We start from the raw sequence: 18073 nt of genomic DNA on the forward strand, positions 1-18073 counted from the left end.
GATGGGTGGTATAACTCATTTAGTTCTCTCATACCTTATTGATGAGCCTTATATAAACTAACTGAAATAGGACAATATAAGAACAGTGTAACAAAGTTGATAAACTTCATGACGTTTAGTACATTCTTGAAATACATGGTATATACAAAAAAACTCGCCTTTGTTAGTGGAGAAGAGTAGCAGATGAGAAAAGAACTTTGAAAGAGGAGAGATAGGCAGGACTCTGGGGATAGCTTGGGTCAAGGTTGGGCCCAAGTGAGAAGACCGATCCTGAACTGGAGGGCCAAGTACCATTAACTTTTTCATTATGAATAGGCTCTGGAAATAAAGCTAGCAATACTGCTGGAGAGGTAATGAAAAGAATCTGTCGAGTTTTGAACATGATGACCTGAAGAATTTTATAATTTTTAATTAATGATAATTTCTCATTATCAAATCACACTTTCCCATTTTCCATGGATAGGTTTAAGAAAATCTACGAAGAAGCGCAGTGAATCTCCACCTGCTGAGCTCCCCAGTTTGAGGCGGAGCACACGCCAAAAGACCACGGGCTCCTGTGCTAGTACCAGGTAATTTGGTTTTTTTCGTTTATAGTGAGTTCATTTGTCTTCTGTTGCTTAGTTTCAGCTTTCATCAAAATCCTTAACTCCATAGGTTGTTTTTTGTTTTGTTTTGTTTTGTTTTGAGATGGAGTCTCGCTCTGTCACCCAGGCTGGAGTACAGTGGCCGGATCTCAGCTCACTGCAAGCTCCGCCTCCCGGGTTGACGCCATTCTTCTGCCTCAGCCTCCCTTGTAGCTGGGACTACAGGCGCCCGCCACCTCGCCCGGCTAGTTTTTTGTATTTTTTATTAGAGATGGGGTTTCACCGTGTTAGCCAGGATGGTCTCGATCTCCTGACCTCGTGATCCGCCCGTCTCGGCCTCCCAAAGTGCTGGGATTACAGGCTTGAGCCACCGCGCCTGGCCTTGTTTTTGTTTTTTGACAGTCTTGCTCTTGTCACCCAGGCTGGAGTGCAGTGGCACGATCTTGGCTCACTGCAACCTGCACCTCCCAGGTTCAGGTGATTCTTCTGCCTCAGCCTCCCGAGTAGCTGTGATTATGGGTGTCTGCCACCCCACCCAGCTAATTTTTGTATTTTTAGTAGAGATAGGGTTTCACCATGTTGGCCAGGCTGGTCTCCCACCTCCCAGCCTCAAGTGATCCACCCGCCTTAGCCTCTCACAGTGCTGGGACTACAGGCGTGAGCCACTGTGCCCGACGATTTTTTAAAAATTATTTAATTTTTTTTTTTACTTAATTAAAGACATATTCTAACATAACTGGCGTTATCTTTGTGAATTTCTCTGCAATATTTATTTACATGTTTTTATTAAGTTTTAATCATTCTATTTCTTGACGATACTTTTATCCTCTACTTAAGGAAAACTTTGTTGTTGTGCTATTTTCACAATGCTGTTGACAGTAGCAGGACCTTTGGCTGTTTACAGAATTCTAGTCTGTCAAATATACTTCCAGTGAGCATCTTTATGCAGATTTGGATTGTTTTTAAAAGGTAGTTAAGTTTCCCAGTAGTGTGATTAATGAATCAAAAAGGATGCCTGTTCTAATGGTTGTACTGTTGCCTAACTGGTTTCTAAAAGTGTTAGAACTAGTTACTAAGTTTAATGAATGGAGGGGGAAATGTACTTCATTTTTATATTATATTACCTTACTCTCAAGAAAAAGTGTAGGTATTACGTGTGTTCTCTCACATCTCCAATTCTAGCTTCTGTAGATCTCTTTTTCAAAACAACTATCTTTGATGTGATACAGTTAATATTTCACATAACTTTATTAATCGATTGAGAATCTTAGCCTAAAAGTAAAGATCTTTTTCCTGCAACTTCCTCTCAGCTTTTCAGGCTTGGTCAGTTGATCAGGTGCCATTCCACGGCTCATTATTCAGTAGCTATATATGAGTTCTCTGTCTGTGTATAGTCATGCCACTTTTAATGAGGAGGACACGTTCTGAGATATGTGTCATTAGGTGATTTTGCCGTGCAAACGTCATGGAGAACACTTAAAACACAAACCTAGATAGTAATAGCTTACCACACATCTAGGCCATGTGGTAGCCTGTTGCTCCTAGGCCACAAACCTGTAAAACGTGTTACCTTACAGAATACTGTAGACAAGTGTAACACAATGGCAAGCATTTATACATCTAAACATATCTAAATGTAGAAAAAGTACAGTAAAAATACAGTATTAATTATCTTGCAGGACCACAGTCATACATGTGGTTTGTCCTTGACAGAAACAACATTATACAGCACACAACTGTAGCTTGTTCCCTCTAGTAAATGCATGCAAACTAGTGATGGCGTGGGGGAATGATTTTAGTTTACCTTTTCCCACTCAGGTTAGCAGAGGGGTCTTTCCACTTCTTTTGGTTCTTATCTAAGATAACCTATTTTCTCTACTCTTGGTGGTGTGACAGTAGTGACATAAGTAAACAGTAAAACTTGGTGCCTATAAATCATGAAAAAGATAGCCTTGCCACCTGAAATCTTTTCCACCTGTTTTTAAATTTTTTTGATTGTTTAAAATACCTGGATTTAGTACACCTGTTTGCTTTTGAGGTTGCATAGCAACTTTTCTGAGGATTTCTGAAGAAACTTCTTAATTTTCCAGAGTTTTTAATCCTCTTTTGGGCCAAATTTTGAATCTTAATTACTCAAGGTTTAGTCTGAGATGCAAACTGAATTTATTGTGTCTGAAAATAAATTTTAAGCCGTATGCGAAGTCAGGTAATCTAGTGTTGTAATTGTCTTGCTTGCCCTGCTGTTCTCTGTAACCACCTCTCCTTCTACTCACGATAGTTAGTGCGTGTGAAATTACCCACTGTAGGTTTCATCATGCTGTGCACAGGCCGTCTCATCTAGCCACCTGCTTGAAGTGCTTTTCATGGCAAATCTTTTCTGAATTAGTTGAGATTCTGCTTACGTTTAGTGCCTTGGTCACCTACTAACGGTGTCCTTGTTTCTCTTTAGAGTAGCACTCCTTGAGGGCAGCCACCCTATGTATCCAAAGTGATCAGTCCAGTGTGCTGGTGGAGATTAGATCTTAAATGAGTGAATTTGAATCCCACTAATTTGTAGCTTTGTAAAATGGGTTGGGAAATGAGCTGTTTCCTTGTGAAAGAAAGATGAGTTAAGCAAATTTCTGTGTAGGGAAGCTTTTTCTGTAATGAGAATAAACTCTTCCATTGCTCTCAGGTAAGCAGAGCCTTCATTTGTAGGTCAGTGGTGCCTGCTTCTCTCACGTCACCGTAGTGTGACTTTAATCTAAAACATGTCTTTACTAATAGGTTTCTGCCTTTCTTAAGATAATTTGGGGAGCTTTGTTTAAATGCTATCAAGTTTAAATAATTTGGGGGGAAGTATTTTTGCTTCTCTCCGGTTTGCTTACTGATTTTGCTATTAAACGAGAAAAAAAGGTTTATCATCAATAAAATGTAATTTTCTTTAGGAGAAATAAGTGGTCATTCTTTTTCCATAACTTATTCTGTCTCTGTCCTAAATGAATGTCTTTCCCAAATGTTATCTGTATTTATTAATAGTATTAAATCCATAACTTAAAGAATGGAGTTATTCATTATTAGGATGGTTATTTTTGTATGATTTAGGTAATGTAGAACATAGAGGCTGGGAATTTTTTTCCCACCTCCTTCTCCCTTCCTTGCATTGTCAGTGTTAATCTGCAGTTCTTTTGTATGAATTTTTTTGTTTTGTTTTTGTTGCCCAAGATGGAGTGCAGTGGCATGATCTCGGCTCACTGCAACCTCCGCCTCCCAGGTTCGAGCAATTCTCTTGTCTTAGCCTCCCAAGTAGCTGGGACTACAGGTGCACGCCACTATACCCAGCTAATTTTTGCATTTTTAGTAGAGACAGGGTTTCATGATATTGGTCAGGCTGGTCTTGAACTCCTGAGCTCAGGTGATACACCTGCCCGGCCTCCCAAAGTGCTGGGATTACAGGTGTGAGCCACTGCACCCAGCCAGTATTAATATATTAATCCACTCTTTACCCTGGGAATGATGCTGTATTTTAAATGAATTGAATTTTCTCTGCAGGAAGAGTCACTTTTCTCTTTAGTTGGAAGTGTTTTAAAAATCATTTCTGTTTCTAAGGATGACAACAGCTCCCAGTAACACAAAAGCTTGTATTGTAAATGCAGTATAACTTGGAAGAATTTTAAATATACAAAGTCTTGGTTGTTATACATGGTGATTTTCTGCACTTACTTTTATTTAAAAAGAGGACGAAGAAGAAACTGGCTTTGTGCTCCATGAATTTGAGCTTTGTGTTGTCTATACATTGCTCCTGGTTCACTGGTAATGCTGCCCATGATGACATTTTTCTGTTGTAGTCGGCGAGGCTCTGGCCTGGGCAAAAGAGGAGCAGCTGAAGCTCGTCGACAGGAGAAAATGGCAGACCCTGAAAGCAACCAGGAGACAGTGAATTCTTCAGCTGCTCGGACGGATGAAGCTCCCCAAGGAGCTGCGGGTAGGTAGATTGGTACTTCTTAGCTTTAAAATGCATTTCTGTCTTTTACAGATTTGGTGGGTGGAGGGAGGGAAGTATGCTAGGTGTTACTATCATATAAACTTCTCGTTCTGTTTTGTTTTACTTGACCAGTTTGATATTTTGATTAGTTGGAAATGGTTGCCATTTTAAAATTCTCATCCTAATTTGCACTAATTATGTTCAAAAGGCTTTTAGGAATAAGTAAACTCTGTTTAAGCTTTTTATATATTGACTAGTGTGTATAACTGCCCATTGATTGAAAGAATTTAAATTCATAGTAAAAATATAAGGATATAGTTTAAATTGCTTCACACACATATAAATATTAATTTAGAATTTTATTGTCAATAAAAAAAGCCCTAAAATGCGAGTATTCAGTTTGAACCTCAGCTATAAGAATAGTATTTATATTGTTATGGGCTTCTCATTTTTTTTTTTTTTTGAGACGGAATCTGGCTCTGTCGCCCAGGCTGGAGTGCAGTGGCCGGATCTCAGCTCACTGCAAGCTCCGCTTCCTGGGTTTACGCCATTCTCGTGCCTCAGCCTCCCAAGTAACTGGCACTACAGGTGCCCGCCACCTCGCCCGGCTAGTTTTTTGTGTTTTTTAGTAGAGATGGGGTTTCACCATGTTAGCCAGGATGGTCTCGATCTCCTGACCTCGTGATCCGCCCGTCTCGGCCTCTCAAAGTGCTGGGATTACAGGCTTGAGCCACCGCACCCGGCCAGGCTTCTCGTTTTTATTCTTGATATATTAGAAGCACCAAAATTAAGACTTTTCTCTCAGCTTTAAATATGTACCCATTACCTATACCAAAACAAGGCTAATACTTCAACTATTAATTCTGGCTGATGGATATCAAAATATAGTTTGTATTGACGTTTCTCAGTGACGTGAACAACAGATAAAGAATGTTAAAATCAATCACTATAGGCTTATATGTATGAGCCTTACATCAGATGATACACACAGGTTTAGGTGTGGACATATACTTCATTTTGAACAAAGATATTTCAGATACTATTGTTTACTATTAGTATACGTTGTCATTTTCTTTAATGTCTGTGGTTGGTCATGTCATAGTTTGCCGGGAAGGTTGCGGTTTACCCACTACTTCTGTCTTCTGGTTCTGTCTAGCTTAGCATTTTTTTAACCACTACACTTTCTTAGTTTTATATGATAAATTATGTGGTGGGAGAGGAGTTTTTTCCCATATTTGTTTTCCTAGTTTTTCTGAAGGTTTAAATGGTAGATATTTGGAAAGTCCATTTCATTGCAACTCATTAAAACTGGTTGTGACTCAGTCTATCCCAGTGTTGTATGCTCCTTCCCAGTCTTTTAATGTTTATTCGAAGCCTGAATGTGGAAATGGGGCAATTCCCAAATGGGTAACAGAAAAGGAGCTGCAGGCTATTAATGTAGACTTACTACAGTAATTATTATAACTAATATTTATACAGTGTGTACCACATTGCAGTCCAGCCATAGTATTAAGTACTTTACATATATTCTCTTTCAATATTTCAAACAACGTACTGAGGTATGAGTGCTCTTATTACCATTTTATAAGTGAGGAGAAACGGAGACAAACAGTGCTTATGCCCGCTCAGGGTTACAAACTGTGATGTGTGACTTCCCAAAGCCAGGCATATTTGTAACATCATTGTTGTCTAATACAGTTACAAGAGTTTATATAATTTATACGAATATATAATTGAAGGCTGGAATGGGAATGGGCTGTAAAATTTTGTTCCCCTATTTATTTACCTAATAGGATAAAAGCATACAGAAATCAGGCTCATCCAACTGCCTTTCTAAGCACTTTCAGGCATTCCGTTGTCATTTATGTTTGAAATTACAGTGTGATACAGCTGTTTCCCATACTGTGCATTGTAACTGGTGATAAAAAAATACATGTGGCATGTACATTTGTGTTAGAGGACTGACTTCATTACATTTTGGAGGATAGATCTCTTATGAGTTATAGGAATTTGCTGACTCATGAAAGTATTTATGGGGAAATAAGCTAATTATTTAGCAGCTTTACATTAAGTTCTTCATGGTAATGTGTTTTAGCTTCTGCATGTGTAAAATGGGAATGTAAAAGAAAATACAAACCTAAATTAGTATGGTGTATAGGTTCGTGGACTTAGGGCTCCTTTTGACAAGTAAACGTTTTCAGATAGGACTTATATAGTCGATATAAGACTCTGTTGAAAACGTTTATTTGGAAATAATGTCGTTCTTCTTTTAAAAAGCCCAACCACATTAGCTCTTCATGTAAGAAATGCTAGCCTTTGAAGTTGAAAGTTCAGTGTTTGCTACACTTTCCCGAGAGTCAGAGGCAGACTCCTGTGTATTCTTTTTTTTTTTTTCTTTTTTTGAGGATAAGTTTCTCTCTGTTGCCCAGGCTGGAGTGCAGTGTTGCAATCTCAGCTCACTGCAGTCTCTGCCTCCTGGATCTGAGTGATTCTCTTGCCTCAGCCTCCTAAGTATTTGGGACTACAGGCACCCGCCACCACGCCTGGATAATTTTTATATTTTTAGTACAGGCTAATTTCGTTTCACCATGTTGGCCAGGCTGCGCTCCAACTCCTGACCTCAAGTGATATCCCCACCTTGACCTCCCAAAGTGCTGGGATTACAGGCGTGAGCCTCCACACCTGGTCTCCTGTACATTCTTAGTTTTGGACATAATCAGAACTGTATAGACCTTTATAGTGTTGATAAAGTCTTGCAAATGCTAGGGGTACTAAAGTAAGAAATGAAGTATCTATCTTTATTCTTGTAGAATAATGTCACTCCATTTTGCATTGGGTAGCTTTATAGTTTCAGAAGAAATGATCAGGATTAGATCACATAAAGTAGTATTCCAATTTTGTTAACTTTGCATCTGTTGGTTAAAGTATAAAAACTTGTTACTCCGTAATAGAATATTTGTATTCTGATTTAGACAATATCCTTCTCCATTGTTTTCACTTGTGTGTATTATAAAACTGTCTTACACGGTACTGTGAAGATATTTTAAGACTAAACAGGAGAAATATCTGTTGAAAATCTGGCATTGGATTTTATCTATTGATAGTTACATTTGTATATTTGACTCTGGGAACAAATCTGGCCTATGCCCAAGTAGGTTTGAAGCCTTGACTAAGGAACTGTAGCCATCTCCTGTTGATTAATTACATTTTCGTATCTGCATGACTTTACAGAACAGCCATCTCTATACTCCTAATTAAATTAGCCAGAGGCTTGGCTGGTTTAGGTTTTCTAATTTTGTAAAACATAAAAAACTAGTGGGTTTTCTTTTTTTTTTTTGTAAAACCAAACTCATTTTGTAAAACATACAAAAATAGTTTTTATATATGTTTTACAAAATTAGAAAACTTGTAACTCTTATCTGAACTCCCACTTTAGATAACCTAAACTACTTCATAAAAGGGAACAAAAGCTTAATACTTGCTATCAGAGGTCTAGCAAAAGAATTCTTTTCTTCACAATTAGTTTCCAATTTCTGTCAAAACCAGCACCCTACCCTCTACTGATAATCAGACTTTTGACAGTAGCTCACACCTCTAACCCCAACACTCGGAGGCCGAGGCAGGTGGATCACTTGAGTTCAGGAGTTTGAGATTAGCCTGGGCAACATGGTGAAACCCTGTCTCTACAAAAAATACAAAACTTAACTAGGCTTGGTGGCATGTGCCTGTGATACCAGCTACTCAGAAGGCGAAGGCGGGAGGATCGCTTGAGCCCTGGAGACGGAAGTTGCAGTGAGCTGTAAATTGCACCACTGCACTTCAGCTTAGTCAAGAGAGCAAGACCCTGTCTCAAAAAATAAAAATAAAAAAGGTTCTGTGGCTCCCCAAAGGTTGGGACCCTGCTATAATAGAACCTTAGCATCTCTTTTAATTATGTTCTTCTGTAGGTTTTATGTTGTGATTAATTGATGTCTTTGTGGCAGTGCAGTTTTGAGATATTCATTAGGAAAGTCGTTAGAATAAAATGTTTAAGAAGTAATGTAAGGTAGAAACCTTTAATGGTTGTAGGTCTGGAGAACATTTTAAAGTAAAATCAAGTAGATTCTCTGATCAATAAACTTAAAAACCCAGCAGTACTCTAACAGGTTAGATTTTTGTGTGTGCGTTTTTTAATGTATGGGCTCCAGAGTGTGGTTTAAAAATACCAGCTATTTCATTTGTAAAAACTTGGTATTTGCTTCCCACATAGATGGAATAGTCTTAAGATAAGTTTAAGAGCCATTTCAGTTATAATTGTACCTGGTAACAGTATTTGTTAACAGCATTTCTGTATAATGTGAAGAAGCAACTTTATTTGAATTAAAAATCACTGCTAAAGAATATGTTTGAGTCATATAGTTTCTAAGGGTAGAGCCTGTGAAGTCAGGCTTCCTGAGTTCAGATCTCCAATCCATAACTAGCTATCTGACATTGGCCAAGTATGCTGAAAGTCACAAAACCTTGGTTTCCTTATGTGCATGATGATTATAATACCTTTTGTACAATTAGGAGGAAACTTAGACAATGCCTATGTATAGTAAGCGTTTCATAAATGCTGCGTACCTGTAAGTAGCATTATAATGTGTGTGTAGTTACTGGTTAATTTCCTTTTTCTTTACCAGAAGTGTGGATTTTGCTCAACCTTTATACAACTTCAGTGTTTCTGGTTAATCTGTCTCTCTGTGGCTCTAAACCTTTGGGAGTGGTGGGGGAGTTTCCAACATTTTTGTAAAAGGTCAGATAGTAAATGTTTTATGCTTTATGTAGTCTCTGTTGCAAGTACTCAATTCTGTAATTACAGCATGAAAGCAGCCACAGACCTGTAAATGAATGAGTACAGCTATGTTCTAATAAAATTTTTATTTACAAAACCATGTGGTGGACTGGATTCGGCCTTTGGGCCATATTTTGCTGACCCTGTTCTAAACCATAAGTTTTTCTGAGAATTTTTTTTAATCCCATTAATGAAGTTATATAGAAAATACTTAATGGTGTGTGAAGAGAATGGTAATATGAAAATACAGTCGGTGGCTGGTATTTTGGCATCTTTTTCTTCAGACAAGCTCTTTAAATTCACATATGTTATTCACACATGCCTCTTTAACAATTATGACAAAAATATTCTTCCTGGCTTGCATTCTGTCACAATCTGTGCAGTATATAGGGCTTAAGGTATTGTGGAAGAGCTTATGTAGATCAATCATCTGGGTTAAAAAAAGAAAAGAAAAAGACCCAAAAAACAAACAAAAAGAACCCTCTTTGACCTCAGCAGACACCTAGAGGCACAATTAACTGCTAGTTTTGTAGGACTGTGGTTTTACTTCCTATTCAGATTCATAATAGACTCTGCCCCCATTAGCTTAGACTGGTTTTTTGTCATTGTTGGTCAGGTTAGTATTTTGACTAATAGTATCCTGAGTCTTAACTCTTCATTTTACTCTAGTTTTGACACTTCAGTTGCCCTGTCTTTCATACTTTTGTTTTTAGATAGAGTCTGGCCCTGCCGCTTAGGTTGGAGTGCAGTGGCATGATCATGGCACACTGCAGCCCCTACCTCCTTGGCCCAAGCAGTGCTCTCAACTCAGGCATGCCCAACTCAGTAGCTGGGACTACAAGTCTCACTGTTGCCCAGGCTGGCCTTGAACCCCTGAGCTTAAATGATCCTTCTGCCTTGACCCGCAAAGTGTTGGTATTACAGGCGTGAGCCACCACCATGTGTAGCCTCCTTCATGCTTCATAGCAGTCATCTGTTAGTTGTAATATCTTTTTGCACTCTTGAAGTTAATGAAAACAGATAAATGATTGTATCAAGACTGTAGTCCGGGAATGAAGCAGACTTAGAAGGCAGACATCTACATACAACATTTCCCCCAAATGTCAATTTTGCCTTTTTATTATTTTTGTTACTAATTGGCCATCTGTTAAATAATCACAATTGTTTTAGCAGTATGTTCTTTATTGACTTTCAGAGAGGGATTCAGGACATCTTAATTAAAGAACAGTTCCAAAGGCACAAGAAATTTGTCAAAAGCCATGTATAAATGAAAAACAAGCATGAAAATACTTAATACTAAAATAGTTGAGTTCTCCTTTCGTTCCTGAAAGCTACAGGATAAAGTCTAGAAGAACAGCTGAGTATACTGTGGCTAGACAAGTTTAATTGCCTTTATTCATTGTAGTCCACAAAACTTTGGTTTTTCTGGTTTTTCTAAGATAAGCCAGACATAATGTGTTTAAGTGCTCCTCTCCTAACCCTCATCTTTCCCCTCCACCCCAAGCCTCTAGTTCTGTTGCAGGGGCTGTTGGCATGACCACCTCTGGGGAGAGTGAATCAGATGATTCCGAGATGGGACGTTTGCAAGGTAAAAACAGTTACTGAGCCTACAAGAAACCATTACCATGAGCTACCTGTTAATACCATACTTTATTGAAATTAATTTAAATTCATTTGACCATAATCTAGCAGTACCTGCACCTCCAAGAAAAAAAACAAAAAAACTTCTTAGTAGCAATTTCATGATTTGGAATTGGAAGATGAGCTATCTGCCTCTAGATGTTTACTGTTTAACTAGATAAAGCCTTGCATACTTATTTTTGTTTAAATTTTTTTTCTTTATTGTGGTTGCATGTATAGCTGGTTTCAGTAATAAATAAGTTAAAAATCTTGAAAAACGGGTACCTTAATATATTTTTGTCTGGAGTCCAGTAGCATTATGAATGCATTTAACCCACTTAGGCCTAGTGTTCCATTATTGGAACGCTAAGGATGTGGGAATTATTTATATCCTACTGCTCAAGGCTGTTGCCAAGGTCTGACTTTTCACTCATGCAAAAATTTAAAAAATTGCAACCTGCAGCATAAATGGGTTTTAATAAGGTGTTTGCCATGGTTTTTTATCTTCTTGATCATGTTTCAAAAGGAATATATAGTGTATACACAAATTGTAGTTTTTTAAAATGTTACAAATGCTTTTACAAAAGCAGCCTAATATTATGTATGGATGGGTATGTATTTTTATCTCAATTGATTTATAACAGATCTCAGTGTGAGGCTTACAATAAAAGTATTATTTATAAATCATTTTTGATTGCTTTTAAGTTCCTGAGGGAACATACAAGCATCTCTAGGACTTGGACTCTCAGGAACACATAGTTTTTGTTTGATTGTTTTGAGACTGAGTCTTACTTTGTTGCCCAGGCTGGAGTGCAATGGCACGATCTCAGCTCACTGCAAACTCTGCCGCCCGTGTTCAAACCATTCTGCTTCAGCCTCCTAAGTAGCTAGGATTACAGGTCCCCGCCACTGCGCCTGGCTAATTTTTGTATTTTTAGTAGAGACGGGCTTTCATCATGTTGGCCAGGCTGGTCTTGGACTCCTGACCTCAGGTGATCCATCTCGGCCTCCCAAAGTGCTGGGATTACAGATTTGAGCCACTATGCCTGGCCTATTTTGTTTTGTTTTCACATTTTGGAACTAATAAAAATCATATACTGTTTTCATATGGTTTTATAGGATCTGATGACCAATAACTGATTGGGAAATAGTGTCATACAGAAAACAGAGCAAGGGTGCTTAACATTAGCTTTTCAAAATAATCAAAATATTTACCTTAGGTTTTTCTTGAAATATTTTACACATTCCTGTTGGCACTGATTTAATATATTAGGGTGGTCTTGAAAGTTTGCAGCTTCTCTTACTAGTTCAGAAAGCAAAGTAACATTGACTGAATCAGTTAAGTGAGATGAATCAGTTACTTGAAATTTTCAGATAGATCAGTTGCATAAAGTCATCTTAGTTGTTCACTCTGCCCTTCTTTTCTCTCTAGCTTTGTTAGAGGCAAGGGGTCTTCCCCCTCACCTGTTTGGTCCTCTTGGTCCTCGGATGTCACAGCTTTTCCATAGAACAATTGGAAGCGGAGCTAGTAAGTAAAAATGTTCCTTCCCTGAAACCTCTCAATAATTAGCCAACTGCTATTTTTACTTGTAGCCTATTGATCGAAGTATTAAGAAGTTTTTTATCATCTTTAACCCATTTTTAAAAAGAAGGCTTGTGCACATTCACACCTTAAGTACAATTTTCATTGCAGAATTACCCAGATTTTATAGCGAGATTGATTCTGTTTGAACAAAATAAGAATAAAGAATCTCAAACAATTGCATTGGTAATTATGGCACCTGATGGCATGTTTTGCATAGATTTGAATCTTGAGTTTGTCATAATGATGTATTTGTCAAGGTGAGAGGATAAAACATTAAACAGTTTGCTAGCTGAATTTTTTATAGCTTTAAATATTTAGACATAAAGTTCTCGTGTGTACTGTTTTTTTTAAATTTTTTTTTTTGAGACGGAGTCTTGCACTGTTGTCCAGGCTGGAGTGCAGTGGCGTGATCTCAGCTTACTGCAGCTTCCACCTCTCGGGTCCAAACAATCCTCCCGCCTCAGCCTCCTGAGTAGCTGGGATTATAGGTGTGTACCACCAAGCCCGGCTAATTTTTGTATTTTTAGTAGAGATGGGGTTTCACTGTGTTGGATGGCTGATCTGGAACTCCTGACCTCAGGGAATCCACCCACCTTGGCCTCCCAAAGTGCTGGCATTACAGGCGTGAGCCACTGTGCCTGGCCTGTTTCCTTGAATTGGGATCAAAATATGATTTATACATTATAATCAGGTAATGTTTCTTAAGATTTTTGTTTTTTTAAGAGAAATTTGATTTTATTTATCACTGGGGAGAAGCCTGGAAGGGAGAAAAAAAAAAAAAAACTGTTGCAGGGGGTCCCTAAGGGTATTGATTTTGAGATACCTGAAACCTGTATTTAACATCAACCTTTACACATGAACTTAATGTAAACCGTAAACTAGAGCCAGAGTCAAAAACAATACCACACGTTTGTGCCCATGGCCCAGCTTCAACGGTGCCTACTTCATATCTAATCTTTATGACTAGCCTCATTCACATCCTTCTTCCCATATTAGTTTGAAATGAATCCCAGGCATTATATACAGTCATGTGCTGCATAATGATGTTTCATTCAACAACAGATCGCACACATTACATCAGTCCCACAAGGTTATAATGGAGCTGAAAAATTCCCATCATCTAGCTAATATACAGTACACATTTTTAAACCATACTTCGATCATTTAGAGCCAGAGGTGTCCAGTCTTTTTGCTTCCCTAGGTCACATTGGAAGAAGAATTGTCTTGGGCCACACATAAAATACAGTAACACTAATTATAATAACACTAATAATAGCTGATGAACTTAAAAAAAGTCACAAAAAAATCCTATAATATTTTAAGAAACTTTACGAATTTTTGTTGGGCTGCATTCAAAGCCATCCTGGGCCACGCATTGAAAAAGCTTGGTTTAGAATGTACTCCTTCTACATACTAAAGAAGAACATGAACTGTAAACCTTAGTAGTAGGTATTCCAGAAGAAAGCGCTGTTGCCACAGGAGATGACAGCTTCATGCCTATCATCGCCCCTGAAGACCTCCAGTGGGACATAAGATGTGGAGGTAGAACATAATGATATTGGTGATCTTCACCCTGTACAGGCCTAGGTTAATGGTCATGTTTGTGTCTAAATGTTTTAAAAACTGTTTAATAACTAAAGAAAAAAATGAATTTTCAAAATAGGAAAAAGCTTATATGGATATAAAGAAAGAAAATGTTTTTATACAGTTGTACATTGTGTTTGTGTTTTAAGCTAGTTAATACTACAAAACCGTCAAAGTTAAAAAAAGTTTATGAAGGTAAAAAGTTACAGGAAGCTAAGGTTAATTTCTTTTTTCTTTCTGTTTTTTTTTTTTTTTTTTTTTTTTTAAGATGGAGTCTTGCTCTGTCACCTAGGCTGGAGTGCAGTGGTGCAATCTCGGCTCACTGCAACCGCCTCCTCCCAGATTCAAGCAATTCTCCTGCCTCAGCCTCCCGAGTATCTGGGACTACAGGCACCCGCCACCACACCTGGCTAATTTTTTGTATTTTTAGTAGAGACAGGGTTTCACTGTGTTAGCCAGGATGTTCTCTATCTCCTGGCCTTGTGATTTGCCCACCTCAGCATCCCAAAGTGCTCGGATTACAGGCGTGAGCCACAGTGCCTGTCCGGTTAATTTCTTTCAGATATTTCTTATAAATTTAGTATACATAAATATACAGTTTATAGAATTTATAGTAGTGTATAATCTAGGCTTTCACATTCACTCACCACCCACTCGCCCAGAGAAACTTCCATTCCTGGTAAGCTCCATTCATGGTAAATGCCCTATACAGATGTACCATTTTTTAATCTTTTATATCATAATTTTTATTGTACCTCTTCTGTGTGTAGATATAGTAACATATACAAATACTCATTACAACTGCCTATAGTATTCAGTAAAGTAACATGTCGTACAGGTTTCTGGCCTAGGAGCAAGGGGCTAAACTCTGTACCATCTTGGTTTAAGTATACTCTGTGATGTTTGCATGACAAAATAGGCTAACGCATTTCTCAGAACATATCCCATTTGTTAAGTGACGCCTAATTTTATTCTATAAACATTTCATCATGTGGTTCAAGATAATGCTCCTCAAAACACACAGTCACATTATCACATTTAAAAAATAAACCAGCAATTTCTTAATAATAGCCAATAGATGTCGAAGTTTCATTGTCTCAATATCATAAGTGTATTTCTTGCAAACTGGTTGTTGGATCTAGAGACCTCTTCACGTTGAGTTTAGAGCCTGTATCATCTTTTCTTGGTAAACAAAGCCTATTGAAAAGTCATAGTGTGTTCTTAGAAAGTACATAGTGTCTGTCTTTTAACAAGCTGTTGAAACTAAGTACTTATTTAATAGGGGGTACAAAATGGTAGTATTTTAGACCTAATAATCGCTTTTCATTTATGAGAAGTAAAGAAAGTATTAATAATTTAGTAGAAATATGTAAAGGATATCTTCTTCTCACCTTCTATTTGATTGCCCAGGACAATAGTTGATACAAGAAAAATTATTTTTCACTTTACTGGTTAATAAAAGGAGTGATTTTTATATCCTCCAAAGGTACCATTGTTGTATTTTTGTTTTGCTTTTTAATATGTTTGTTTTTAAGTGTGATTGTAAGCAGTGGGTTGAGATGTGTATTAGACATTTCAGTGATTTTCATTGATACTTGAATTGTCCCAGCATTGGATGATGGGATCTTTTTGAGTTTGGCTTCTGAATCTTTTGGTCATAACCTTTGTAATTTTGGTAGCCTTCTTATTTTCTGGTATGACAAGATGTGCCAAACTCAGTTGACTTATTTTTTCTTCCTGCTATGGTATGGCTGTGTACCCACCCAAATCTCATCTTGGATTGCAATCCCTAAAGTCCCCACTGGGATGGACCCAGTGGGAAGTAGTTGACTCATGGGGGTGATTTCTCCCATGCTATTCTCCTGATAGTGAGTTCTCACTAGATCTGATGGTTTTATAAGGATTTGGCATTTCCCCTGTTGGCACTTACTCTTTTTTCTGCTGCCCTATGAGGAAGTACCTTCCACTGATTGTAAGTTTCCTCCCCAGCCACGCCAAACTGTGAGTCAATTAAACCTCTTTTCTTTATAAGTTACCCAGTCTTGGATAGTTCTTCGTAGACGTGTGAGAATGAACTGATACACTCCCCATACCTGAAATTGTTCATTTCCCCATAGAGCATTGTTTATTTTGTATTTAGAGACCGCAGTTTGCCGTATTCATTTCTACCTGGTTGACCATTATTTCTAGACTCTTTTAAAAGTTGGTATGATACCACCAATTCATATTTAGGTCTACAGGGTTTTTATTTAACTTCATTGATGTTATATCTCCTTTCTCCAATGCTGAGTGTCCTAATTCCCAATAATTATAACATAGTGACTCATTTACTTTATCCCACAGTACAAGATTTCAAGTTGCTACTGAAAGTATTATTATTAAAAAAGTCAAAAAGATTCTTTTACAGTTCTTTCTGTTCCTGGGATATTTTTTACTTTGTGTTAAAATTAATGTGTTTTAAAGTCATTTGAAATACTCCATCTCTTTGTTTATGCCAAGTTGGATTGGTTCATTTACTTCATTTTGCTTCTGATTTTTAGGGACTGCTTTTTAAAATGTATATTTTGCTTTTATAATTATATAATATTTACATAGTTGTAAAAGTCATATCTACATACAAGATATATTTAGAAAAATCTTATCTTCTTTTGCTTTCCATTTTCCCTGCTTCTTCTTCTCACATAAATAATCTTTTAAATTTTATGGCTTGTCCTTCTGTTATTTACTTAAAAAATCCGGCCGGGCGCGGTGGCTCAAGCCTGTAATCCCAGCACTTTGGGAGGCCGAGATGGGCGGATCACGAGGTCAGGAGATCGAGACCATCCTGGCTAACATGGTGAAACCCCGTCTCTACTAAAAATACAAAAAACTAGCCGGGCGAGGTGGTGGGCGCCTGTAGTCCCAGCTACTCCGGAGGCGGAGCTTGCAGTGAGCTGAGATCCGGCCACTGTACTCCAGCCTGGGCGACAGAGCAAGACTCCGTCTCAAAAAAAAAAAAAAAAAAAAAATCCATAAATATCTATATTGTCCATGGGACTTCCTTTCTCAGTTAAGAGTAGCAAACTTTATACACTTTACTTTGCTTTTGATACTGTATTTTGGTGTTCACTCTTCACAGCTGCCACATGCGTGTTGCATGTTCAACTGATAGGCCTTTGTAAAGCTGCAATGTTACTCCATTGTGTGGGTATAAATAGTTTATTTATATAGTCCCCTGTTGGACATTTGAGTTATTTTCAGTTTTTTTTCTATTGGCTAGCCTTCAGTGAAATGTAGTTTTCATATTTTTTTCAAGCATTATCTTTTCGATAGATTTATAGAAGGAGGTTTGCTGCTTAAATGGGTGTAAATGCATACGATCTCTTGGTAGGTGTTGCAAACTCCTCCAATTTGGGATTGTACCATTTTGCATTTCCACCAGTCGTGTGTATGATAGCAGTATGGTATCAAGCTTTTGATTTTTTTACCAAAATTCATTGTTTCTAACTTTTGTTTTAGTTATATATCTTCTTATATTTCTTTTAGTGGTACCCTAGAGAGTATAATGCAAATTCATTGGTTTATTATAGCATACCTTAAATTAATACTTTATCATATCTCAAACAGTACAAGATTTTCTTCTGTCTTAGCAAAACTTCTTACTCTCCCCTCAATCAGTTTTTGTTTTGTTTTTGTTTTTTTTGAGACGGAGTCTCACTCTTGTCGTCCGGGCTAGAGTGCAGTGACATGATCTTGGCTCACTGCAAACAAGTGACTCTTGTGCCTCAGCCTCCCGCGTATCTGGGACTGCAGGTGCACACCACCCCGCCTGGCTAATTTTTGTATAAGGTATGCGATAATAAACCAATGAATTTGCATTATACTGCCTGTATACTCTTAAGAATGGATTTTATATTTTTACGTGGCTGAAAACATTTTAAAAG

At 37.7% G+C, this 18073-nt stretch overlaps 1 protein-coding gene across 25 annotated transcripts in view; it reads left to right on the forward strand.

The window, feature by feature from the left end:
- The window catches only part of TRIP12 (thyroid hormone receptor interactor 12), a 155556-nt gene that overhangs the window by 82591 nt on the left and 54892 nt on the right, over positions 1 to 18073 (forward strand). For all 25 annotated transcript variants that reach the window (XR_004441540.1, XM_033229946.1, XM_033229942.1 and 22 more), the window contains 4 exons: positions 464 to 569; positions 4412 to 4548; positions 10866 to 10949; positions 12414 to 12509. Coding sequence is in view for 24 of the 25 variants with exons in the window: in XM_033229946.1 (XP_033085837.1) it covers positions 464 to 569; positions 4412 to 4548; positions 10866 to 10949; positions 12414 to 12509 (423 nt within the window). In the remaining variant the exon portion in view is untranslated. The remainder of the gene's footprint in view (positions 1 to 463; positions 570 to 4411; positions 4549 to 10865; positions 10950 to 12413; positions 12510 to 18073) is intronic.

Source organism: Trachypithecus francoisi, unplaced genomic scaffold, assembly GCF_009764315.1.
Source record: "Trachypithecus francoisi isolate TF-2019V2 unplaced genomic scaffold, Tfra_2.0 Lachesis_group13, whole genome shotgun sequence".
Lineage (NCBI taxonomy): Eukaryota > Metazoa > Chordata > Mammalia > Primates > Cercopithecidae > Trachypithecus > Trachypithecus francoisi.